Source organism: Megascapheus bottae, chromosome 17, assembly GCF_031878675.1.
Source record: "Megascapheus bottae isolate mThoBot1 chromosome 17, mThoBot2.hap1, whole genome shotgun sequence".
Classification (NCBI taxonomy): domain Eukaryota; kingdom Metazoa; phylum Chordata; class Mammalia; order Rodentia; family Geomyidae; genus Megascapheus; species Megascapheus bottae.
The window spans coordinates 37178352-37204512 of record NC_143525.1 but is presented as its reverse complement, the minus strand read 5'-3'; the positions used below and the strand labels follow the sequence as shown (position 1 = coordinate 37204512).

The following is a 26161-nucleotide window of genomic DNA, read 5'->3' as shown; positions in this document are numbered from 1 at the left end:
ACTCACATCTTGAATCCTAGCTACTCAGGACTCAACTCTGAGGATCAAGGTTCAAAGCCTATCCAGGAAGACAAATCTGTGAGATTCTTATCACCAATGACCAGCAAAAAGCCAGTAGAGGTGTGAGGTGTGACTCAAGTAGTAGAGCACCAAGCAATATATATGTGTGTGTGTGTGTGTATATATATATATATATATATATAAAATCTAAAGGATGATGCCCTGAGTTCAAACCCCAGAACCAGAAGCCCCACCCACGCAAAAGCTTAGTGTCTAGCAAAGCACTCAAAGGAATAGGTCTGAAGGTGCCAAGTCTCTACCCTCCTCTTCCGTCCTTCCCACAGTAGTTGCAGAAATAGCACACTCGCCAGAGACCTATCAAACAAAGAATTCTTTATGCCAAATCACAAAGACAGGGCATGGAGGAGGGGTGTGGAGGGCCTGGGAGAACCTCTCCTCCCCTTGATTCACAGTTTGAGATGCTGTTCCATTTGTTCTCGGAGTTTGAATTTCTGGATCTAGAAGAAAGACAAAAGCATGGGAGTTGAGCTGGGCCTTTTGTCCACTAGGGTGACTGCTGTCAAGTTTTCCTGGGACTTGGGATCGCTGGGAGGGTATTTCTCCAGCATTTAGTGCTAAACCCAAGAAACTTTCATACAAACCCGTCACCCCTACCCAATCTCCTCCACCTGACACACCTTTCCTGAGATGGTAAGCGGGTAGTTTTCCACAAACACAATGTATCGAGGAATCTTGAAATGGGATATCTGTAGAGCAGAGAGGTAAAGCATGAGGTTCAGCAAGATGATGGGGTTCTAGGGGGAGACCAGAGAGGGCTTAAGTCAAGGCAGAGCATGCCTACCCAGGCTGCTGAGCAGGGAGAGAGAGAAGGTGAACAAGTGAGTGCCCTGGATATGAGGTAGCTGAAGCTCCTACCTTCCCTTTGCAGAAAGCTTTGATCTCCTCTTCTGTGGTCTTCTCCCCGCTCTTCAGCCGGATGCAGGCACAGATTTCCTCCCCCAGCCGCTGGTCTTTCACTCCTACCACCTTCCAAAATTCAGAGACAAATATGGGACATTATCCTCTTCCTGAAGGAGCGTTACCTGTTGTTTCCTGGGAGCTCAGAGAGGCTGGCTTCCTCACCTGTGCTTCCTGCACCTGTGGGTGCTTGTGAAAGAAATCCTCAAGCTCTGCGGGGTAGATGTTCTCCCCGCCTCGAATGATCATGTCCTTGGAACGGCCCACGATCTTACAGAAGCCCTGCTCATCCATCACCGCAATGTCCCTGGAAGGAAACCCCAGGCAATTTCTCACCTCTTCTTCATCTCTTGTGCATTCGCTAACCAAACATCTAGTGAGTCCCTATAAGATGTCTTCCACTATTGCACTGGATTCTAGAAGCAGGAACAAAAGAAACTCCTGGTGCTGGTAATGTGGCTTCGTAGTAGAGTGCTTGCCCAGCATGCATGAAGCCTTGGGATGGATTCCTCAGTGCCACAGAAAAAGAAAAAGCCGGAAGTGGTGCTGTGGCTCAAGTGGTAGAGTGCTAGCATTGAGCAAAAGAAGCACAGGGACAGTGCGCAAGCTCTGAATTCAAACCCCAGGACTGGCTAATAATAATAATAATAAATAAAAACAAAAAATAAAACACCGCCTTATAATTTATAGTTTAGGTGAGAAGACAGAGAAAGAAAAATAGGCCAGCACAATACCTGTCTCATTCCCCATTCTCTTCCTCTTGTTCTTTTTTTCTTCCTATTTCCATATCAACATGTAGGCTTTTTGAGGCTGTGTGTGTATGTGTGTGTCTGTCTTTCCTGGTGTTAGAACTTAGGCCCTGTGTGCTAGCTTTTAGATTTTTTTGCTTAAGGCCAGAGCTTTGCCATTTGAGCTACAGGTCTATTTCTAACTCTTTGGTGGTGAATTGGAGACAAAAGGCCCACAGACTTTCTTGCCTGGTCTGGCTTTGAACCAGGATTTCAGATCTCAATCTAGTAAGTAGCCAGGATTACAGGTGTGAGCCACCCATGTCTTTCTTTTTTTTCATATATTTTTTTTATTGTAATTAATAGAAGGGTTACATGATATTTGCCAGATAGATGGTGCATTAATTCCCATACATTGATAGCCTTTCACATGTCTTGGTCCCCATTTCCCTCCCCCCCTCACCCATGTCTTTCTTTTTCAAATCTGAGCTCCAATGTTTTCGGCAGCATCTCTGACAACCCAGTGTAAGAAATGCTCTCATTCCCCACCACAGCCACTTTCTCTTTTATAACCTATACATTTTTCTGTTGTCTGTAATTATCTGTCTACCTGCACCAGACATGTGGGAAGTAAAAGCAGGGTCTACTGAGTCAATTCGGTGGAGCAGGGTGCTGGTACTCATAACGTTCACAGTTGAAATGTGCTGAACTCACAAATGAGTGGGCAAGAATCAGGCGCCTGTGGCTCACACCAGTAATCCTTCTTCTTGAGAGGCTAAGATTTGAGGATCACTGTTAGAAGCAACACAGGTACGAAAGTCCATGAAACCCTTATCTCTAACTAGTAAAAAGCTGGAAGTAGAGGTATAGCTCCACTGGCCGAGCACCAGCCTTGAGTGAGAAAGCTAAGGGACAGTGCCAGGTCTTTCATTCGAGTCCCTGTGCTGGCACACACACACACACACACACACACACACACACACACACAAGCAACCAAATCCTGCCTCATATTTTGAGGGTTCAGCTGTAGCCTGTTATGACAATATAGTAAGTGGACATACCTTATCAAACACATTTTAGAAATTAAATTTTTAGGGTGTGAAGAACATCTATGTTCTCCCTGTGTTAAATGTTCCTAGCTCAGCCACAGCCTCACCTCAGTAGCCAGAGGCACTCTCCCCATCCCTCCTTCTCACCCTGTGTGATACCACTTGTCCTGCCCAATTGCTTCGAAGGTCTTCTGAGGTTCGTCCCAGTACCCTTGCATGATGCAATACCCCCGGATGCACAGTTCCCCGGGCGTGTTCAACTTCACCAGCTCCCCTGTCTCCACATTCAGGATCCGGGCCTAGGAAGGAAAGCTTGGCTTTAGCCAAGGCCTCTTACTTTGGGATGGACAGGCCGTCATTATTAGGCCATCTCCCTAATAATGAAGCTCCTTGGCTCCAGCCATCCCAGTCTAGGAAGGGAGAGCCCAGCCAGAGTAGGTCAGCCCCAGTCAGAGACCTGAGCTAGACATGAAAGGGTATTTGAGGTCCAGGCCGGATGCTGAGGACAGGGGGTAGGCAGGATGGCTCCTCAGAGCAGCCGGAGGAGAGCCAGGCCAGCTGCCCAGTTATAAACCACTCAGAAGGAAAGGCAGTCTCCTCTCACTTCCCGTGAGATGGCAAACAAAGAAGCCAAATAGGGTGTCGTGGTGATCCATGTGAACAGGGGAAATAGCGTCTGAAAGTCTAGTAGAGAGAGGAGCCATAGCCAAGGGGCAAGGGAAACTGAATCTCTGTATGCCTTGATGCCTGCAGCTGAGATATGGAGACCTTATGCCCAGCTTCCCAAAGATGGTGGTAGTGAGGGTGTTGGATCCGTGGGCAGGGGCTTCTGTCCCCTCAACACCTACCCCCTCCCTGAAGGACTGCTCAAGCACGGAGGGTGAGGGTAGCACTCAGCCCAGGGAAGCCTGCCAGGAACCCCAAAGGAACAAGGAAATGGAGCTGGCTGCCATTGAGCTCCTGGGTTAGACCGCCAAAGGAGTCTGAGCTGGGAATATGAGATTTGAAAAGTGCTCTGAGGTGATCCTAGAGGGCCCAGGGGACCACTCCCCCCCCCAACACACACACACACACACACACACACACACACACACACACACACACACACACACACACACACACACACAGACAAAAGGCCCAGGCAGCTTAGGAAATGAAGGGTTTGTGCCTAATCAAGAGAAGAACTCTTCCAAAGTAAGAGGTTGTAGGCCCCTGGGGGAGAGGGAGCTGAGTAGAAAAAAAAAATCTCTGTGCTCTGGCTTCTCTCGGAGGCTATCCTGGCTGCCCCAAAACAGACAGTGGGCTTGGCAAAAACACACCTCAGACAGGAAGGGAGGCTGTGGAGAGCTTTAGCTGGCTATTGCTCAGGGCCGCTGTCCCAGCTCTTCCCTATTCAGGACAGGCTCGGCCAGCCCACCCTGCCCCCAGGCCCTCAGCATCTACAGTTAAATTGTTAAGATCTCAGAGACAAAGCAATAAAGGTCCCAGAGTAGTGGGAGCTGGGCTCTTGGGGGAGAAAGAAGGGGTCTCAGTGGAGGGAAGACTCACCTCTGTGTGGGGCATAACTCTACCCACGCTTTCTGCCTTCTGTTCTATGGTATCATCAGGAAAGTTCATGAAGGTCACAGGACTGTTCTCTGTGGTTCCATAAGCAATCTAGATCCCGAAAGAGAGTTTACAGGGAGCTCAGTGATGCTAGAGGGTTAGGGCAAACTACCTTGTGTAGTGAAAGGATGGTAACTGAGGCAGCATTGGCAGGGGTCAGAGGTCAGAAGCACAGGTGCCCAAATCTAAATAAAATCGAGAGCCAGGAAGCCATTCTTCCCTGGCCACGGCTTTCTCTGCCCCAATGTACCCCTAGAGCAGCCTCCTGTCTATACCCGAAGCCATTGGACTTCTTTCCCTATGCCCAGACTGCCTAAGTTCCCCACCTTCCTGATTTCAGGCCACAACATCCTTCATCCCTTCCCTTCCAAGCCAGAGGCCCATAAACTTGATGAGAAAGACAGCCTGCTTTGGCCCCAGATGAGAGTAACACACACACACATGCAAACAGCCTCCATCCAAGGCAGCCTTGGGGTGGGCACCCTCCCCCAAGCTGTGGAGTTTCCTGTAAATTTATTCTCAGCAAAATAAAAATATAGCCAGAACAGGGATTTTAAATGCTTGTGACACCCTCCCTCCCACCTCACCCCATGCCGTGGTCGGAACATCCTGAGCAACAGACAAACCAGAAGCCAGTCTAAATACCATTCAGAGAAGGTTCTAGGCCAAGAATGACCCTTTCCCCCCCCACCCCCAATCTAGAGGGAAAGGGTGAAAGGGGCTTAGAAGAAGAGCAGCCCCTGGAGTCCCCCATTCTGCCAGAACTTGGTCTCTGTCTCTGGTATGTCCCTGGCACATCTGGCGTCTGGGTTCTTCTTCCCCACCTCCCCAAACAGACAATATTGGCTGTCAGGCAGCCCAGAGCTCATCCTGGCCAGAACTGTGACCTGCCAGCTTACCCTGTCCACAGGACCCCAGACACCGTGGCTGGCACCTGGGCACGGGAAGATCTAGCCCTCTGGGGCGCGGCTGCCCACAGCCTTGCGTCTGGCCGCCTGAGCTGTGGCCAAGGCTGATGCCTTGTGACCAGGGTTCCCCTCCCTGATCCCCACATTCCCCCGGGGCCACTGCCCAGGTGTGGCTTCGGCCAAACAGATGGCGCCACTGGGCTGCCACCCTGAGACCCCTGAGGGGCGGGTCCCGACCGCGGGGCGGAGGAGGGGGGAATGAGAGGGTGGGGACGTTTGGGGGAGGGGAGGTCCAGCCTGCGCATCTCTCACCCACCCTCACCGCTTCCCACTTCGCTGCTTCACTTTCAGCCCTGGATGAAAAGGGGGCGAGGGTGCAGCCTCCGGTTAGGAGAAGGAGTCTGGCCGGAGCCCAGGGGTGGGGGAAGGAGCTAGCACGTCCTCGGTGGGGTGTCTAGCCAGAAGGGGGAGCCCGAGCTGGGGCCCAGCGGCTCCCACGCTTGGCCGGCGCTGCACAAGAGTCGCCTTAAAGCCTCGGCGGACCGCGGGGAGCCCCGCCCGCGCCCTCGCGCCGCCCCGCCTCCCTCCCAGGCCCGGCCCCAGGAACCGGGGTGGGTGGGGAGGGGGACCTGGAGACCCAAACTTGAGCAAACAAATAAGTTCTCCCCTCTATAGACGCCCACGATCGCCCCCTCCCAATTAAAGTCTTGTGTGTTGATTTAATCAGCATCGCATCTGATGGAGGGGGCAGGAGATGAGGGGCTGGGGTTGAGGGGTGCGAGCCCGGTGCGGCGCCGTGGGGACGGCGCGGGGGGGGGGTCCGGAGGGGGGGCAGGGGCGGGCCTCCGGGCGCGCAGGGGTTAAGTCCACGTCGCCCCGGCGCCCGGCCTGCGGTGGGTCCTGACCCGCCTATAAATGAGGCGGAGACCCGCGCGCTCAGAACTTGCCGTTGCCCGCGCGCCCGGCTGCCCGCCTGCCCGCCCGCCTGCCCGCCGAGGCTCCCTCGCCAGGCCCCGGCTCCAGGTGACCGTCCCCCCCCCCACCAGCCCTGGCCATGGCCCACGCGAGGCTGTTTCTCAGTCTGGGCCTCCTGGCCGGCCTCCTGCAGTTGTTGGTGGCTTGTCCCCCCAAGTGTCACTGCCACGGGGACCTGCAGCATGTCATCTGCGACAAGGTGGGGCTGGAGAAGATCCCCAAGATGTCAGAGAAGACCAAGCTGCTCAACCTCCAGCGCAACCACTTCCCCGTGCTGGCTATCAACGCCTTCCAGAACATGCCCAACCTCGTGTCCCTCCACCTGCAGCACTGCCACATCCGCGAGGTGGTCAAGGGCGCCTTCCACGGCCTCCACCAGCTCATCTACCTGTACCTGTCCAACAACGACATCCGGGTGCTGCACCCCGGCGCCTTCGAGGACCTGACGGAGCTCACCTACCTCTATCTGGACCGCAACAAGGTGACTGAGCTGCGCCCGGGGTTCCTCAACCCTCTGCCCAACCTCTTCATCCTACAGCTCAACAATAACAGGATTCGAGAGCTGCAAGCCGGCACTTTCCAGGGTGCCAAGGACCTGCGCTGGCTCTACCTGACCGGTAATTCCATCAGTTCTCTGCACCCCAATGCCTTGGATGATGTGGAGAACCTGGTCAAGTTGTACCTGGATAGGAACCAGCTCTCCAGCTACCCCTCAGCCGCCCTGAGCAAACTGAGGGTGCTGGAGGAACTCAAGCTGTCGCACAACCGTCTGAAGATCATTCCTTCCAAAGCCTTCCAGTCTTTTGGCAAATACCTGGAAACCCTCTGGCTGGACCACACCCACCTGGAAAAAGTGAGTGCTTGGTTGCAGAACTTGACCCTGACTCCCTTCTTGCCTTCCTTGGAGACTTGGGAGCCAGGACCATAGTTGGGCAGACCCTCTGTCCTGGCTGTCTTCAAGACAAGAGCTCAGCCACTTCTCTCCCTCATCTTGTCACATCTCCACCCTAATCTCTGTCCAGAGGCTTGCTCAGACACTGCTCTGCTTTTAAGAGAAGTGGGGTTCCCCTGGTCCCACGAATGTCCTCTTAGGAGACATCTCCAACACTCCTAAATCCTCACTCAGAGTCATTGCCATCTCTTCCCGTTGGGCTTTCCACCCCTCCTCTGCTGTTTTCCCCAGTCTCAAGTAAGCCTACCATCCTATAAAGAGAGGTTTGTGTATTGAGGTGAGGAGCCTTCCAGAGAAGCTGGGAAAATCAAGCCCCACAAAGAGACCCTGTTCCTGCTGGGGGCTGGCATGTGTGCTAAGGAAGAAAGGGGGGTGGGGGCTGTGGAGTGAGTAGGGGAGAAAATATCTAAGGAAGATCTCTGCATCTCACAGAAGCCCTGATGGATACTGGATCCTGTCCCCCAACTGATTCCCCCCCAACACACACACACACACACACACACACACACACGCACACGCGCGCGCGCACACACACACACACACACAGTTCATTTCATTCTCAGGTCCATTTCAATTCCATAGGGAGGTCAAGGCCTGATTCCCTAAGGCTCCCTAGGCTGTAGACATGGAGCCTATGGGCTCCATGAAGGGGCAAAGGAAGAGTAACTCTACTTATTCTTGGCGCAAGACCTCAGGAGCTTCCAAACAGAGCTGCCCTTTGCCCATCCCATTTGTCCTTCCTCTCCGGATGCCCGGTCTAGTCAGGTGGGTGAATCAGAATCCTTCCATTGGAACTGGAATTTTTTTTTTTCTGGAACAAGGGCTTCACACTAGGCTATGGGACACAGCTATAAAGACGAAAGTAGATTCCTACCTGGGCAGTGACCAACCTTGGATAAACAGAGCTTTCCAGCCCGTCTTCTTCAACCTGGGCCCTGTCTAAGCTGAAAGGAGACCCTGCTGAGGCCCTTAGTGCTAGATTTTTTTTTTTTTGTGAGCAGTAGGGCAGCCATATTAGAGACCTTTGGGGACAGGGGAGGTCAGGAACTGAGGTACCTGGGCCAAGATGTGGGTACCAATAGAACATTTCCTTTGGAGACATCCAACCTGGCCAAAGTCTTTACCAAGGTGGCTCCATAAATAGCATCTGGCAGGCTATGGGGGAGTGGTGAGGACAGAACTGGAGGGAGTCCCAGGACCCTGGGGCTGTGGGGAGCCTGGGCTCACTGCCCACTCCACCAAACACTGACCAGGTTCATTATGTGCCAGCCTGGAGCCAAACTCTGGCTACCTCCCCAGACCCCTGTGTTTGTACAGGGAGTGTGAGAAGGTGAGGGGTAGGTCCTGCAACTACTGTTTACTTGCTAGTGTATCTCTGGTTGAAGGATGGAACTTCTTCTACTTTTCCATCTGTATATTGGAAACAATAGCTATCTCACAGGGTGCTCTAAGGAATAGATCATCCAACCACTTGGTCACTCTGTGACTTCTTAAAGTGCCAGTGCTTTCATTCAGGAAAACATTGTGCCTGTGCCACCCTGAGGTGATGGAGCTGGACCCTGGGTTAGTGTACTCACTACTGCCCTTCTTGCCACCCCAGTTTGCAGATGACGCCTTCCTGGATGTGACATCACTGAAGCATGTCTATCTGGAGAACAACCGCCTGAACCAGCTGCCCTCCAGCTTCTCCTTTGATAAGCTGGAGACCCTCACCTTCATCAACAACCCTTGGAAGTGTACCTGCCAGCTTCTGGGCCTTCGGCGGTGAGAGCAGCCCCATGCCATGCTCTCCTAGAGTGGATCTCTGGGCTAAGACATCCTAGGTGTATGTCTTAGATCTCTGCTCCTAATGGACTGAGAGCCCTGGAAGTCTTAGCTTCCTCCTGTGTAAAATGAAAATGGAAGCTTCAGATGGTGCTGGGGCCAAGTTCATCCTAGCCCTACAGTTCACTCTCCTTTCCCCGAAGAGGTCTCCGCCATCTCCCCCAACCTCGGCAACTCTCTGTCTTTCCAGGTGGCTAGATTCCAAGAATCTTCACTCAGATGCCACTTGCGACTCACCCATCAAGATTAAAGGCCAACACATCCGTCATACAGATGCCTTCCGCAGCTGCAAATCTCCCACCAAGAGGTCCAAGAAAACTGGCCGCCATTAAACAGGTGAGGGCCAGCCAGACTGCTCACCTTTTCCCCATTTAGAGATTCCAGTAAAAAGCTGTTATCTCCCAGCATAATACCACCTGAGCATTTTTTTTTTTGGTAGTTAGTTGGAGATAAGAGTCTCATGGACTTTGCTGCCTGGGCGGGCTTCATGCCATGATCCTCAGATCTCAGCTTCCTGAGTAGCTAGGATGGCAGGCCTGAGCCACCTGCACCTAGAAGACCTCCCATTTTTAATTATTTATTTTTTTGCAGGAAGAGGTGGGGAGGACGTCCCCCCGTCAAGGACTGTGTCTAGGCCTATCCACTGTTCTCTCCAACATTGCTTGGTGTTTGGAATCCTGACACCAATCCTTGTCTTCCCACACAGGTCCTGACAAAGCTAGTCCTGGTGACTGGCCTCTGCCTTCTGCTGGAGAGACTACTGACCTTCCACTGCCGCCTACAGTTCTCCCCACAGTCTCTGCTGTCCACAGAGCTGTCCACAACTAGACACATCCTGGCAGGGGGCCTCAGATACTCCACGACCAACCCAACTCCACCCAATGGGGTCCAGGGGGCAGACACAGTGCCCCTCCTCAGCCATCAAGACTGGATCCTGCCACAGCTCCTCTCAGAGAAGCTGTTGCTGCCTCCCCAACTCTATTAGAACCAGAATGCGGTGATTCTCAGGATAGCCACTTTCCCCAAATCACACTTTTCCCATGCCATTAAGAAACAAACATCAAAATCCTTGTCCCCTCACCCCCCCCACACACACCCTTTGCTTCCAGAAAGGGTCTCAAGTCCATTTCCCAAAATCTGCTGGCCTCTACCTGCCAGGACATGTCCTAGAACACCAGTGCTTTGCTGCACGTGCTGCATTTCTGCCCCAGATTTCTATAAATATAAATTTATGTACATGTGATATTTACTCCTTGGTCACCTGTCTCCAAGCCTCTCCAGGTACTGATGAGGTCAGACTTGTCTTGTCCCACCTCTGCTTTCGAGAGGGGAGGATTGTTTCTGTCTCCTTTGAACCCCTGGCCTGGTTTGTTGGCCCATCTTCATTCTAGGGCTAACCTGCCTCCTCCCACACTTCAATTCTACCCATCACTCACCACCAGCTCCTTCATGTTCATCTTGCTGATGATAGCCCGGATCAGCTCTGGGGGTGCAGGGGACCCAGCGATCACACCTGAATCAGAAAGAAAGGCTGCCAGGCACTGGTGGCTCATGTCTATAATCCTAGCTATTCAGGAGGCCGAGAGTGGAGGATGGAGGTTCAAAGACAGCCCTGAGTGAGATTCTTATCTTCAGTGGCCCAGCAAAATGCCAGAAGTGGAGGTGTGGCTCAAGTGGTAGAGTGCCAGCCTTAATTAAGCAAGAAAGCTTAAGCAAGAGTACAAGGCCCTGAGTTCCAGCATGAGAAGGAAAAGACAAACAGAAGTAAGGAAAGAAAAAGAGAGGGGGGGGAGGAGGGAGAAAGTTAAGACACAGCTCTTCCTCTCACCCCGCTGCTTCCGGACCTGGTGGAATCCCTTCTCTCCCTTGTTCCTGGGTTTATTCCCCTACCTGATAGCTAGCCTTGGTCTGGTGTCCAGAGACAATGGGATTTTCCTCCCACCCACATTTCTATGATACCCTTCCTGACCCGACCAGCTAAGCTGTTCCAGTAGGAAGCAACCCCACCTCCACACATGTTTGAGAAGTCATAACTGGAGAAGTCTGGTTGGTTCAGAATGTCCACGAACATTGTTGGGGTGCCATACAGCAAGGAGCCTCTGCATAAATAAGAGTCTGAAAATTAGGCTTGAAAATGAAAACAAACTCCCTCACCACCCCCACCCCCCGCACCCTCCGCTGTGAACCTCTAGCAAGGGCCAAGGCCAAAAGCTTAAGGCAGGAAGTGGTCCTCTCTTGGGAATCCCCCACTCTCCCATCTGAGGTTTCCTGGGCGAAAATCCTCTTAGAAAGTGATCAGGACCCGAGAGTGAGGACTAAGAAGGTCTCCTCCACCCCTAGATGGCCTGTCCAGCAATGCCCACTTCTCTCTGTGGATGGTCTCCAGCGCCATCTTGCCATTGAAGCTTGGAGAGGACAGGAACAGCGTGGCACCATGCAGCACACACATCATTGTGCCCCCCACGGAGCCCAAGCAGTGGTACAGGGGGTTGGGCAGCACCAGCCGCAACTCCTCTGTTGTCTAGAGATGGAGACAGAAGGCTCCAGGTCCATCATGGGGTCCATTCCTCGAGCCAGCAGAGGGAGCCCACAAACCATCCCATGCCAGTTCCAACAGCCTGGAAGCCTTTGTGTGTGTGAAGGGAGGATCACAGGCCTTACCTTCACAGGCAGTTTGAGACGATGGCCTATTAAGTTGGAGTTGTTCACGATGTTGTAGTGGGACAGGGTGGCTCCCTTGGGGCTGCCTGTGGTCCCCTGAGAAGACAAACAGATAACAGCTTGGCCCCCTTCTTCCCATTTCCTTCCCATCTTTTGGCTGGCTGCTGCCCCACAGAGCATAGGACTAAGCATTAAAGGCCCAGGTTTGCCGCCCCAGATCCATTCATTCCCTTTGTAGGTGCAAAAGGTCTACGATGTGCTGCTCAACATCATAAGTTGGGATCCAGGAATTTGAAAGCGGTCTCTGTCTTCTAAGAACTCTGTTGCCCACTGACTTTAGGGCTTGGGCAAATTCCTTCTCTGGGCCTCTGATTCTCCCTCAGCTAAACAGAGACAGTCTCAACTAGCTCTGACCCTTTGAGTCCTGGTGACTTGGGTAAATTTGCATGCTACTGGGAGCAACTGGGCTGGGAAGTGAGTATGTGACAAGGGCGTCATTTGTGGATTTCCCAAAATGGAGAGGCTCGCTCAAGACCTGTGTCTACTCTCCTAACTTTTCCTCTGCCTTCTCCCACCCCCAGGAAAGGATTACAGGGGCAGGGGGACATGTGTCAGCTGAGCTCAGGACCTGGAGACCTCCACCCTACCGAGGTGAACTGGATGTTGATGGGGTCATAGCAGGACAGGAACTGCTGGGTGTACCGGAGGTGGGCCAGATGCTGCTCTGAGCTTCCAGCCGCCACCACGTCATCTAGCAATAGTGTCCCGGGCAAAGAGGTGTCCACCAAGATGACTGTGGTCAGATCTGGGAGCCTGGGGGACAGGGAGGGTGGTGACAAGCAGGGGTAGAAGAAGGGCCCAGGGAAGCAAAAGCCCCACCCTTGGTGTTAGGGGGTGATGAGTAAACCAAGGATAATACATGATGCTCTCCAAACCCAGGACAGGGTACACCTACCTCTTACTCTTCAAGGCCCCTGGCTGTGCTGTTTCTAGTTCCGGACAGATCTGCTTCAGGATATTGTAGTATTGTTGAGTCTTAAATTGCTTGGGGAACACAATGGCTTTGCAACCCACCTGTGGAAAGGGAGCCCCACAAACAGGCGAGTCAACAGGATTCCCCAGAGGGCCCCTGGGCAATGCACCTGCCCTTCCTTGAAAACAACTGAAAGCCCCCAGACGCAGGTACCAGCGGAGCCCCTTCCCCAGGAACAGGCCTTACCTTCTTGAGGACATACTCCAGTTCCGAGGCCTGGTAGGCGGGGTTCACAGACACCTAGGGGAACAGGCCTCACTAGTGTGGAGTCCTGGGCCTGCTCTCCCATTTGTTGCCCTCCCTCTATTCTCAGAAGGCCCAAGGCATCACCCTACCCTGCCCTGCCCTGCCCTGCCCTGCCAGGCTTCTTTGTGGGCCTGAGAGGTAAGTACTACTGACTCTGAAACCAGCCAGACACTGACTAGCTGGGTTCTTGGGTTGAGCTCCCTATGTATACTATTCACCCTCACACATACACACATAAACCCCACTGTGCCAGGGAAACACCTTCTTACCAGGATGATGCCTGCCTGGGCAGTGGCAAGTTGCATGAGAACCCATGCATAGGAGTTGGGTCCCCACATGCCCAGCCGGTCACCCCTTCGAAGACCAATGCTCAGGAGACCAGAAGCAGCCTTGTCTACCTGATGGAAACATGTAGGGATAAGGAATGAGATGGAGCAAGCAGAAAGAGGCCATGACTCCTACCCCCAGCCTTTGGTCCAGACATTCATACCAGGCTGAACAGAAGCAAAGAACCAAATAGGTATTCAGGCCCTGGTGGACAGGAGCGGAGCTGGGGAGTTCACAGTTAAAACAAGTGCTCCAGGACCATGCAGGCCACCTCTGCTTCATTCAGCCACATCCCCTTCTACTGCCATCTCTTGGAGTCCTCAGTCATGTGCCCACTCTCCAGCTTCCCCCAGCCACGGCAACCTAAGGGACTGGCACCTGCCCACTTTGAAGGTTCAAGGTCAGAACCCACCTCCTCCTTGAGCTGTGCATAGGTCAGCCTGATGTTTTCATGGACGATGACCAAGGCCTCTCGGTTAGGGAACCTTTGTGCTGTGGTATCCAGACACCAACCCACAGTCCGGTCAATAAGACGGAAGTCGGTTGAGCCCTGAATGTAGCTTAAGCCTCCAACAGGCAGCGGGGTGGTACGTTCTACCTCAATGGAACTGTGGGAAGAAGAACCATGAGCTGGACTTACGCCAGGCTGGGCCTTGTTGCATTGGCACAGCCAACTCAGAGGTAGGCTGCTTACTACCAGGTTGTTTTCTTCTTCCTCTTCTTTTTTTTTTTTTTTTTTTTTTTTTAAAGCAGTGGTGGGGCTTGAAATCGTAAAATAAAAAAGCTGCATGAGGCCGGGAGTTTGGCCTAGTGGTAGAGTGCCTGCCTAGCATGCACAAAGACCAGGGTTCAATTCCTTGGTACCACATACATAGAAAAAGGCTGGAAGTGGTGCTATGGCTCAAGTGGCAGAGTGCTAGTCTTGAGAAAAGCCCAAGAACAGTGCTCAGGTGCTGAGCTCAAGGCCAGGACTGGCAAAAAAAAAAAAAAAAAAAAAAAAAAGCTGCATGGCAGAGAGGCCAAGATGGTAAACTGCTGAACTGGATGGAAGCTGGGAATCCAGTGAGAAGAGCCTCAGTCTGCCCAGCCCATCCCACCAAGGACAGGAGTACAAAGGGACAGTTCCTCTTCCTGACACTTTGGCTGATTATCAGACAATAATTAACCTCAGTTTTACTTTTCCATGCTTTCTATAACTGATTCTTTAAAAAAAAAAATCAAAGGGCCAGGAGTGTGGCCTAGTGGTAGAGCGCTTGCCTAGCATGCACAAAGACTGGGATTCCATTCCTTAGTACCACATACATAGAAAAAAAAAAACCCAGAAATGGTGCTGTGGCTCAAGTGATAGAGCTCTAGCCTTGAGAAAGCCCAAGAACAGTGCTCAAGTCCTGAGTTCTCAGCTCAGGATTGGCAAAAAAAAAAAAAAAAATCAACTAGGGTAGGGCAACATTGAGAGGGAACCAGGTAACTGCTCCAAGCAATTAAACAAGTTCTAGAAATGTCTATCAATGCAATTTGCTCATAAACACAAAATGCCCCTCCATTCAATCACTTCAGAAGCACAAGCACAAACACACTGATTCTTCTTCCCTGCCAACACCCCACACTCCACACCCCTGGGCCAAAAAGGGCAGCTGCTTTTGTTTTCTGTTCCTACACAAATGTGGAGAGGTTTTAGGAACTGAAGGGGTGTGTGTGTGTGTGTGTGTGTGTGTGTGTGTGTGTGTGTATGGGGGGAGGGAAGTGAGGGAGAGGGAGAAGAGAGAGAGAGAGTAGAGAAGTATAGAGTATAGGGAGGAAGCTTAGGGACTTGGAGAAGAGCCAGCAGACCCAGTTGGTCTCAACTCAAGGAATTAAAGTAAATATGTATTGAAGCTATCAGCTACTTAAGATTGGGGACTGTAGAACGCAAAGCTCTTGGTGGCCAGGTGGACTGAAGCCAGGTAAGAGCTACAAGGGGACAAGAGACAAGGCCCAGCCCTGCCTAAAGATGCCCTTAGAGAACTATTCCGTAGGTATTCAAACACATATCAGACTTCATAAGAGAAATCAGGAACAAGGAAGTTCCTGAAGAAAATATATTCTCCTAACTCTTCAATGTTGGCGAGGAATGTGTTCCCTGCTTTATTCCAGTGCCTGCAACAAAAGAAGTCCTCAGAGGAATGACCAGTTGAGTGAGTTATAAATACTGGACAGAACTGGGCACCAGTGACTCATGCTTGTAGACCTAGCTCCGGGGCTCATGCCTGTATTCCCAGCTACTCAAGGGGCTGAGATCTTGAGATCTGAAGATCATGGGACAAAGGTATCTGGGCAGGAAAGATCTGTGAGACTCTTATCTTCAATTAACCACCAAAAAGAAAGAAAGAAAGAAAGAAAGAAAGAAAGAAAGAAAGAAAGAAAGAAAGAAAGAAAGAAAGAAAGAAAGAAAGAAAGAAAAGCCAAAAGGGGAGCTGTGGCTCAAGTGGTAGAGCACAAACCTTGAGCAAGTTGAAGTTCAGTGATAGCATCCAGGACCTAAGTTCAAGCCTCAGGATCAGCACACATACACACACACACACACACACACACACACACACACACTGGAATCCTATATGTGGTTGGTGGGAAATGTGAAATGTTAGCCACTGTGCAAAAGAGGATGCAGTTCCTATAAAAGGCTAAATGCAGAGAATCACCGTCTGACCTATAATTCCACTCCAGTGTTTTGAACTAAGTTCTTTGTACTGTGATCCAACAGACTGGACTAAAACACAAAATGGAGTTACCTAAGTTATGGTTCAAATAAAATTAAGCTCTTTCAAGAAGCCAGGAAAAATAATAGCCAAATCTCCAAATCAGGACATTATCAGTCTGCTTTGCTCTAATCTTTACACATGCACACACACACACACACACACACACACACACACAACCTGAAATAAATTGATTTTAACCAATACATATTTTTCTACACTTGTGTGTATCCAGGCCCTACAAGGAAAGCAACTTTGAAAGAACTAATCCACTACTGACTTTGCCTTTATTTTTCTTCCCTTCTCTATCTTTGCAGTCAAACTCCTCTTGTACATCACATTAATTTTATGGAATGTAGTGTCACTTGATTCTAGAGCCAAACATAAAGCTAATAAAGGCACTTAAACAAGCCTGCTGTAATTTTGTCCTTTGACAAACACTCAAATGGATTCAAATGTACACAGCCAAGAGGCTTATAAACTGTCCTGCCCATTCTCAGGCTGGCTTTGAACCATGAGCTTCAGATCCCAGCCTCCGGAGTAGCTAGAATTACAGATGTGAGCAACCAGTACCCAGTGTCAAATTATTATTTTGAGGCAGGGTCTTGCTAAGTTGCCCAGACTGGCCTTGAACTTGTGATCTTCCCGTGTCAGCATCTAGAGTATTAGCTGGAGTTTATACGATAGGACATTATAGCTGACTTTAGACTACTTTTTCAGAATGAAAAAGCAAGAGATTTGTTCTAATACTGTTAGATGGCAAACCTGGATCCCTCTCTGAGTATGCCGTTCTTTCTGCCACAGCCCCTTCATATCCTTCCCTGAGGATACAGGATGGGACCTAGAGAAGGCCACATACCTCTGAAATGCACAGACTCTTTCCATAATTTACTTGTAACTTTTGTTTGGTACTGGGGTTTAAACTCGGGGCCTAGGTGCTGTTCATTAGGTTTTTGTTTTATTTTGTTTTGCTCAAAGCTGATGACTCTATTGCTTGAGCCAAAGCTCCACTTCTGGCTTTTCAGTGGTTAACTAGAGGTAAGAGTGACATGGACTTTCCTGCCCAGGGTGGCTTCAAATGCCAATTCTCAGATTTTAGTCTCCTGAGTAGGTAGAATTATATGCCTGAGCCACCAGGCCCTGGCACTTGTGGCTTTGATTCATCCTCTTACCTCCCTTCTTTTGTCCTTATAGCTCTACTCACCTCTGCTGGCATAAACATACCAAACCTTCCAATGCCTGCCTGCACAGACCCTTAGTGAGAGCAAAGTACAGCCTTGGGGAACCTAGACCCCCCCCCAAAAAAAAGTGATCTGGCTGATTCAGGGAATCTAGATGGACAGTTGTGACATTCAGTGACACCTTAGGGCTGGCCCAAACTAGAAGGATTAAACCATGCCGATAGGGTCTGAGGATCTCATCGTAACACACACAGCAGAGCTATACCCCAAAGCAGCCACCTAGGGTAAGGACAATTGCTAATGCTTGGGCAAAGAGGTCTAAGGGGAAAAGGAATTTGTTTGTTTTTTTTTTTCCTGTACATATTACCTGCTTGAACTTGAATCAGAAGTTGGCAGGTAGATTCTGCTCCTGCTGGAGGCCTCAACTATCTCAGGCTCTGGACAAGGCCTTGTAATGCCCCAAAGTCATTGTGTTCAGTGCCCATAACCCCACAGCAGCAGTTCTCAAACCAAGGCCACTCCTCCTTTGGGAAAGTGGCAGGACAGCCGTCAGCATGGCCTTTGAATTTGAAAGTGAAATCACTATCCTGTTTGATTTCAAATCCTGGACTAATGACCTCTGTTTTCCCCTCCTGGGCTCCAGGTGCCAAGAACACTACTCAAAAGACATGCAACTATGTTTATAAAGTTCATTTCACATAGAAGTGAGGTATGACTCAAGTAGTGGAGCACCAGTTTTGTTGTTGTTGTTTTGTTTTTTAGGTTGGTTTTTTTTTTTTTTGGCCAGTCCTGGGACTTGAGCTCAGGGCCTGGGCACTGTCCCTGAGCCTCTCTACACTCAATGCTAACACTATACCACTTGAGCCACAGAGTCACTTCTGTCTTTTTTGGTATATATGGTACTGAGGAAATCGAACTCAGTGCATGCTAAGCAAGCACTCTACCACTAAGTCACATTTTCAGCCTGAGCCCCGGTTTTGAGTGAAAAAGCCAAGCCCAGAGCTCAACCGCCAGTACTAGCACAAAAAGAAAAAGAAATTTTATACATAAAAGGGAAACGATTGATATTTAGACTATCTTTAAAAACAAGACAGCCAGGCACTGTAGCTCACACTTGTAATCCTAGCTACTCAGGAGGCTAGAACCTGAAGATCAAGAGTCAAAACCAGCCCGGGAAGGAAAGTTCATGATACTCTTTATCTCCAATTAGTCACCAAAAGCCAGAAGCAGAAGTATGGCTCAAGTGGTAGAGTGCAAGCCTATAGCAAAAAGTTCAGGGATAGTGCCAAGACCCTAAGTTCAAGCCCCAGTACCAGCACAAAAAAATAAAAAGTTAACTGGGCAAAGTATAAACTTATAAGCCTAATACTCCAGAGACAAGTTTGAGGCCAGCCTGGAAAAAGATAGCTGCTAATCCCTGTCCCTCAAAAAAAATCAATCAATAAATAAACAAAAAAGGCTGAGTATGAGGTCGGGAGTTTGGCCTAGTGGTAGAGTGCCTGCCCAGCATGCACAAAGACCCGTGTTCGATTCCTCAGTACCACATACATAGAAAAAGCCAGAAGTGGTGCGATGGCTCAGGATAGAACACTAGCCTTAATGAAAGCCCAGGGACAGTGCTCAAGCCCAGGACTCGCTGAGTATGAATATACCTCCAGTATTATAGTAGAATATACAAGGCCTTGGGTTTAATCCTCAGCATTCAAATAATAGACCACAAACAAAATAAACAAAAAACAACACAAATTAGTAAGGACAAATACTGCAACACAAATTAGCAAACAATGAACAAAATAGTCACAGAAGACATAAATGATAATCACTACAAAATATACTCAGTCTCATTGGTAATCATCAAATGCAAATTAAAATCACAATGAGATGCCCTTTGACCTGCAGAGTGGCCTGGCACAGCATGTGCTCTCAATACTAAGAATTGCAATAAACTGGGACAATGGCAATCCCTGGCTGCTGCTATGGTCAATTACAGTAGTTTGGGACTTCCAGAGCAGTATCCAGAAGAGCTGAGAAAAGTTCTCAGTTCCACCCAGCAACTCCACTGTTAAAGATACAGTCCTCTAACTGGATACTGGTGGCTCTCACTTGTAATCAAGCCTAGCAACTCAGGAGGCTGAGATCTGAGGATCCATACTCGAAGCAAGCTTTGACAGAAAAATCTGGGAGACTCATTGCCAGTGAACCACCAGAAAGCTGGAAGTAGAACTGTGACTCAAATGGTGGAATACCAGGCCTGAGCAAAAAAGCTAAGGGACAGAGCACTAGGCCCTGAGTTCAAGCCCCAGAACTGGCAGAGGAAAAAAAAAGTATTAATGCATGAATACAAAAATGAAGGCTAAGATCACGTATTACTCACATGGCATAAGCACAAGTACTGACAAATGTAAACTTCACAAACCAAATGATATGCCAGGTGCCAGAAGCCCACACCTATAATCCCAGGAGGCTAAGATCTAAGGATCACAGGCTAGGGGGACAGACATAGCCAAGGAACTCTAATCGCCAATTAACCAACAAAAAGCCAGAAACAGAGGTTTGGGTTAAATAGTAGCACATAAGCCTTGAGTGGAAAAGCCAAGCAAGAGGCTCTGAGTTCAAGTTCCAGTACACACACACACACACACACACACACACGCATGCACTATATTGCTTATGGAGTCAGGGATATATTAAAAATATCAAACAGGGGCTGGGAGCATGGCCTAGTGGTAGCGTGTTTGTCTACCATGCACAAAGCCCTAGGTTTGATTCCCCAGAACCACAGACATAGAAAAATCTGGAAGTGGTGCTGAGGTTCAAGTGGCAGAGTGCTAGCCTTAAACAAAAATGTATCCAAAGATAGTGCCCAGGCCCTGAGTTCAAGCCCCAGGACTGGCAAAAAAAAAGTGATTAAAGCAAATATATATATATATATATATATATATATATATATATATATTTATTTATTTATTTATTTCAGCAAGTGTCAATGGCCCAAGCCTATAAACCTAACTACTCAGGAGGCTGAGATCTGATAACTGAGGTTCAAAGCCAGTCCAGCCAGGAAATTCAGAATTCAGACTCTTATCCCTAATTAACCACACACACACACACACACACACACACACACACACACACACACAGAGCCAGAAGCAGAGGTATAGCTCAAACAGTAGAGTGCTTACGGATAGTGCCCTGGCTCTGAGTTCAAGCCCCAAGCCCCAGGACCAATACTATATATATGTGTGTGTGTGTGTGTGTGTGTGTGTGTGTGTGTGTGTGTGTGTGTATGATATATGTGTGTGTGTGTGTGTGTGTGTGTGTATAAACATCAGGCTAGAGATATACTCAGTGAGTACAGAGTACTCTACCTAGTGGTAGAATGCTTGCCTATACTTAGTGAGTTTTCTTAGCATGCAGAGAAATGTTTCTATTCTCCAACACCCAAAATATATTTACATATGCTCCTCTGATACAATATACATTGAATTTATGACAGGAAGGATATAAAGAGGACTTTAGTGTTCTAGCCAAACAATCGAATGCCTCTCCAAGTTCTTGGCAGTTGTGAGCTTTTCTTTCCCATGACTTTGGCACCAGTTCATTGAATGCTCTTGCCTTCCCAGCACACCATTCACCCTCATCTGCCACTCATCAAGCCACACGCCATGGAGCTTCATGGGGGATGGGTGTGGGGAGGGGCCGGGAGTTTGGCCTAGTAGTAGAATGCTTGCCTAGCATGCACCAAGACCTGCGTTCAGTTCCTCAGTACCACATGCATAGAAAAAGCTGGAAGTGGTGCTGTGGTCCAAGTGGTAGAGCTCTAGCCTTGAGAAAGCCTAAGGACAGTGCTCAGGTCCTGAGTTCAAACCCCACGACTGGAAAAAAGAAAAAAAGAAAAGTGGGGAAAAACTGGATTTAGAACAAATTTTACATCCTATGTAAACAAATAAATATTGTGTTAGCTCTCAGTGATAGAGCTGTTGCTTAGTATACAAGCCTCTAGGCTCAAACTTCAGCATGCGCACACACACACACACACACACACACACATACACATAACTGGTAAAGGTGGCTCACACCTGTAATTCTATGTATTTGGAAGGCTTATTGGGAGAATTGAGGTTTCAGACTATTCCCCCAAGTTCATAAGAACCCATCCCAACCTACAGAAAGCTGGGTGTGGTGGTACACACCTGTCATTTTGGCTACATAGGAAGAATAAATAAGAAGCTAAACCAGGTAAAAGTGCAATACCTTACTCAAAAAGTGATAAAAGCTGGCTGGGAGTTTGGCCTAGTATTAGAGTGCTTGCCTAGCATGCATGAAGACCCAGGTTGAATTCCTTGGTACCACATACACAAAAAAAGCCGGACATGGTGCTGTGGCTCAAGTGGTAGAGCCTTGAGAAAGCCCAAGGACAGTTCTCAGGCTCTGAGTTCAAGTCCCGGGACTGGCAAAAAAAAGTGATTAAAGCATTGCAGCTCAAGTGGAAGAGCAACTACAAATCCCCGAGTTAAACCACAGGACTGACTGCAAAAGAAAGAGAGAGGGGCAGAGGAAGGAGGAGGGAAAGAGGGAGTGAGGGAGAGCAGGAGGAAGAGGAAGGGAAAGAATAAAAGATTGTTAAGCAATGGGCACATAGGTGGCCCCAAATTTCCCATAAAAGGTACTTACTCTCCAAATTCATGTTATATATATGAATGGAATTTGGAAGTGGAACCCTGGAAACATGATTGAATGGTAAGCGCTCCCCCCTTATGGATGGAGTAATCCATTCCCGGATTCGTAGGTTGTGAAGGGAGTTGCCTTGGTTTTAACAGTGTGCTCTCCTGGGCATATTTGAACTGTTTCACCATGTGATTCCTTTTAGGAAGTCACAACCCAGAGAGAAGACTCTCACCATGCTAAGCAGAGGCCAGGTGATAATGAGCTAAGTGAGCCTTCATCTCTTATAATTTCTTCAGTTCTGTGGTATTCCCTTCTAGCAAGGAGAACAACAACAACAAAATAGGAAGACCATTAAAATTCACTGAGCAATATACTTAAGGTTGGTGTAATTTAACTACATGTAATTATACCATAAAACCTCATAATCACCACCCAGTATAATCTCTCTGAGGGAATCCACAGCCTATGAAAGACAAAAACTACAAAGGAAAAAGAGCCACAATAAAGACTTTACACAGGAGAGACTATTGGTGGAGGCTTCACTTTGAGTAGCTCCAATACAAACAACCATGTATATACATTTGTGGATATGAAGAAAAAGCATACCAGAAGTTGTTATTTGGGTTCAGCAAGCTCTTCCAAGAAGACAGTAGGCCTTGGGGGGATGGAAGTGTAACTCAGGGCTAGAATATTTCTCTACCATGTAAAAGACCCTGGGTTAGAGTCCCCACCACTGGAGAAAAGACAGGGGACATACTTGTATTTAGGAAATGTCATCAGTTCAGATTTCCCCGCTTGAGATGCTTGCAAGGAGCCTCCAGAAGTCAGGAGTGGAGCTGAGTTTAAATACTTCTACCTTGATAAGATTTGAAGGTACACATACAAGACCCCGGTCTCAGTTTTCTAGGATCAGTCTTGTCTCTGAAGAAAAGATGATTACTAGAACAAGCATTAGGCCAGGTACCAGTGGCTTATACTTGGAATCATAGCAACTCAGGACTCTGAGATCTGAAGACCTTGGTTCCAAGCCAGCTAAGGCAGAAAAATCTGAGACCCATATTTCTAATAACCAGAACAAAAAGCCATAGCTGGAGGTGTTGGTTCAAGTGGAAGAGCACCAACCAGCTTTGGGGAAAAAAAAAAAAAAAAGCTAAGAGTTTAATACTCTTGAGTTCAAGCCCCAGTACTCACACAATTAAAAAAAGAAAAAGAAAAATGGGTGGGGGGAGCAGGCTTTAGTCCATCTACCAGCCAATCTAACAAGCAGATATTTGTTAACAACAAACTAACCAAGTTCAAGGTAACTTGTCCAAGGCCACTCAAGGGTCGTTAGAATAACCAGAGCTGTCACCCAAGATAATCTGCCTTAAACCGGCGTAACTGGCTCACACCTATAATCCTAGCTACTCAAAATCAGCCCAGGCAAGAAAGTTCTAGATTCTTATCTTCAATAAACTACTCAGAAAAAGCTGGAAATGGTGCTGTGGCTCAAGCGGTAGAGCACTAGCCTTGAGAACAAAGAGGATCAAGGATAGTGTCTAGGCCCTGAGTTCAAGCTTCAGGACCAGGGATGGGGGTAGGTCAGGAGAGTAGGAGAGAGATAATAATCTACCTTCAAATTCTTGCTCTAATCAAGCAAAACTAAGAACTTGAAGTGACAAGCCTGGGGCAGTTGGGTAGCAGAAAAGCAGCTACTTTTTCAAGCATGACCTTTCTGAGTAGGTCACGCTCCAGAAATGCAGAAAGCAGAAGCCCAGAAGCTTCCTTCCCCCACAGCGCCTGTAATGCTCAAAAGTGATCGTTTTGATTTAGTTCTTCCTGTCATCAGACTGCCAAGTTCCTTGGTTTTATTCTCACAATGCCCACTAGAGGCGCCACAGCAAATGTTCTCAAGAATGTGTAGGAAAAAAAGAATTGTACTCTCATTACCTGATTCGTAACTGTAACCCTTCTGTATAGCACCTCTACAATAACAAAAAAAGAAAAGAAAAGAAAATGTGTACTTAAAGTTTGAGTAGCTTGAAGCTGCAGATAAAAGGCCCTGTAGCAAGCAAAGGGCCCATGCAGGAAGAAAGGGGGGAAGGGGGAAAGGAAGTTAGGCCAGAGCTTCAGGAACTCTTTCCTTAGACCAAAGGCTCTTCTTAAAACTCAATTTCTCTGAGGCCTGGCTTCCACACCTTCTGAAATCACAGGTGTGGATTGGTAAATAAGCTACTTTGTTTACACACAAAAATGTCAAAGGTCAAAATGTTGTTCAAGTAGTTCTAGCACCCTGATTTAACATAGCATCTAGGTATACTTGTGGAATTCACTTTATTTAGAGGTCTCAAACCCTGAGGGGTCCATGGGTCCAAAGGTAAGGCTTGGAGGGTAGAGGTGTAGGCACAAAATATATAGGTAGGCATTATAGGGAAGAGAAATATACAGAGGAAGGTTAAAAGGGCACTCAGCTCCCTTTAGCCAGGTTCCACCCACTCCCTGGCCTAAATACCCTGTTTCCACAGCATATAAGGCAGAGCCCTGTTAAAGTATTGCATGCAGCCAGATACCAGCGGCTCACACTTGTAATCCTACTCAGGAGTGTGAGGTGTGCAGGGTCACTGTTTGAGGCCAGTTTTGGCAGAAGAGTTCAATAAACTCTGTCTCCAAAATAACTAGCAAAAAGCCAAGGCAGGGGCTGGAACTGTGGCTTAGTGGTAGAATGCTTGTCTAGCATGCATGAAGCCCTGGATTTGATTACTCAGTACCACAGAGAGGCTCAGGGACAGAGCCCAGGCCCCGAGTTCAAGTCCCAGGACTAGCAAAATAATAATAAAAATAATTTAAATTTAAAAAGTCAGGATAATCAGATACCAGTGGCTCATGCTTGTAATCTGCTTTTCAGAAGGCTAAAGTCTGAGAGTATCAATTCAAAGCCAGTCAGGAAAGGAAAGTCTGTGAGCCTTGGCTCAAGTGGTAGAGCATCAGCCTAGCAAGTTTGAAACCTTGAGTTCAAGCCCTAGTGCCATTAATAATAATGATGATGAGAATAATAATCTGATAAACAGTAGATAAGGTACAGCATGTGGTGTGGGGGTATAGCTCAGTGGTAGTGTTTAACCAGCACCACTTTCTAGTTTCTGTGAGTTTCCAGGAATCACACACACACACACACACACACACACACACACACACACACACACACACAAGTTCAAGAATGTCTGAGCTTGATTTCTGGCAAAAATAAACAAATAAAATTTAAAAATAAAAAAAAAAGAATTTGTATCTCCAACACTTCTTGTCAATATTCCAGCATTTAATGTTCTGTTTTCAAGTATCAGATCTAGTTTGCAAAACCACCACTCTGGTTCGGCAGCTGCCACCGCCAGGCCTGTGTGCTGTGGACAATGGAGCCCGGGACTGGGTTGGCAGGACAGGCCACCCTCCTGCTGGATGCTGAAGATAACTGACCCCAGTCCACAGCCACCTTCACATAACCTTTTACTTTCCCACTGCAATCTCAGGAAGCACCAGCTTTTACTACATCCTGGCCGGCCAACCCCCTTCCCAGCCTTTGCATTGCGGACAGAAGAAAATAGGCCCGGGAGCAGATCCTCGTACTTGAAAGCTGGAAAGAAGACATTGTCCACCTCTGATAAGGAGAGACTGCTATTTTTAGATGCTTGAGTAGAGGACACCTTGGACTGATCCCCAAATTTATCCTGGAAAGCGACCCAACTCAGGCGGTGCGTCCTGAGGTCTGGGCCCACGTCTTGGCTCTTGCCCCTTGCCCCTGCCCCTCAGGATAGACAGCCAAACTTGGTCTACAGTGCCTGGCCCAGTGTGACGGGAAAGTAAACCATCTAGACTCTGATCTAGAACTCAGAGTCCGAACAGGACCACAGCAGCTCTGGCCCCCTCCCCCTCCAACTAGATGCTAGGGTACCGGGTTGGGGGGGTGTAGGAGAGCAGGGGAGTGGGCACCCCCCCTCAGTCTGCAGCATCCAGAACTAGACAGCCTGGGGTTACGAGCTGGGCTGAGATCGAGCCCCAGGGAAGGCGCTGCCCGCGGGACCCCCGAGTTTCTGCCGGTCCGGAGGGGGAGGGGAGAACTGCCCAGCCCTCTCTCTTCCCCGGCCCGGTACCTGAAAGCGCGCATACATGGCCACTTCGCTTCCAGCCAGCCCGGAGAGAGGGTGGCTCGGGTCCCCTGCACCCCCAGACTGCGGGCGCACAGTCTCCCCAGGCGCAGCATCCCGAGATACACAGCCATGGCTCGCTTTGGCCGCGCGTCCCCGTCCCAGCCAGCAAA

At 49.0% G+C, this 26161-nt stretch overlaps 2 protein-coding genes across 3 annotated transcripts; one reads left to right on the top strand and one right to left on the bottom strand.

Annotated features, from left to right (window-relative positions):
• Positions 1-378: 378 nt before the first annotated feature.
• Acsf2 (acyl-CoA synthetase family member 2) lies at positions 379-26161 on the bottom strand. 2 transcript variants are annotated; one of them, XM_090350986.1, is made up of 16 exons: positions 25995-26161; positions 13699-13894; positions 13229-13357; positions 12900-12953; positions 12636-12754; positions 12328-12493; positions 11681-11776; positions 11383-11540; positions 11027-11118; positions 10456-10532; positions 4304-4411; positions 2903-3054; positions 1144-1285; positions 937-1047; positions 699-767; positions 379-518 (listed from the first exon to the last, which is right to left on the bottom strand). In XM_090350986.1, exons 1-16 carry the CDS (start codon positions 26120-26122, stop codon positions 468-470), a joined length of 1848 nt encoding a protein of 615 aa, XP_090207112.1. In that variant the 5' UTR covers positions 26123-26161; the 3' UTR covers positions 379-467. The 2 variants fall into 2 exon arrangements, with proteins under 2 accessions (XP_090207112.1, XP_090207111.1); XM_090350985.1 differs by lacking the exon at positions 25995-26161 and having other exon boundaries at positions 13699-14113.
• On the top strand, positions 6255-10048 carry Chad (chondroadherin). Its single transcript, XM_090350984.1, has 4 exons — positions 6255-7096; positions 8796-8959; positions 9210-9355; positions 9726-10048. Exons 1-3 carry the CDS (start codon positions 6323-6325, stop codon positions 9349-9351), a joined length of 1080 nt encoding a protein of 359 aa, XP_090207110.1. The 5' UTR covers positions 6255-6322; the 3' UTR covers positions 9352-9355; positions 9726-10048.

Coding starts and splice junctions, on each gene's coding strand:
- Chad (XM_090350984.1), top strand. CDS start 6,323: ATGGCCCACGCGAGGCTGTTTCTCAGTCTGGGCCTCCTGGCCGGCCTC. Junction 7,097..8,795: donor ACCACACCCACCTGGAAAAA/GTGAGTGCTTGG, acceptor TTGCCACCCCAG/TTTGCAGATGACGCCTTCCT. Junction 8,960..9,209: donor CAGCTTCTGGGCCTTCGGCG/GTGAGAGCAGCC, acceptor CTGTCTTTCCAG/GTGGCTAGATTCCAAGAATC.
- Acsf2 (XM_090350985.1), bottom strand. CDS start 14,076: ATGCAGCTTTTTTATTTTACGATTTCAAGCCCCACCACTGCTTTAAAA. Junction 13,358..13,698: donor ATGCACAGCTCAAGGAGGAG/GTGGGTTCTGAC, acceptor TGTTTCCATCAG/GTAGACAAGGCTGCTTCTGG. Junction 12,755..12,899: donor TGGAGTATGTCCTCAAGAAG/GTAAGGCCTGTT, acceptor CCCTTTCCACAG/GTGGGTTGCAAAGCCATTGT.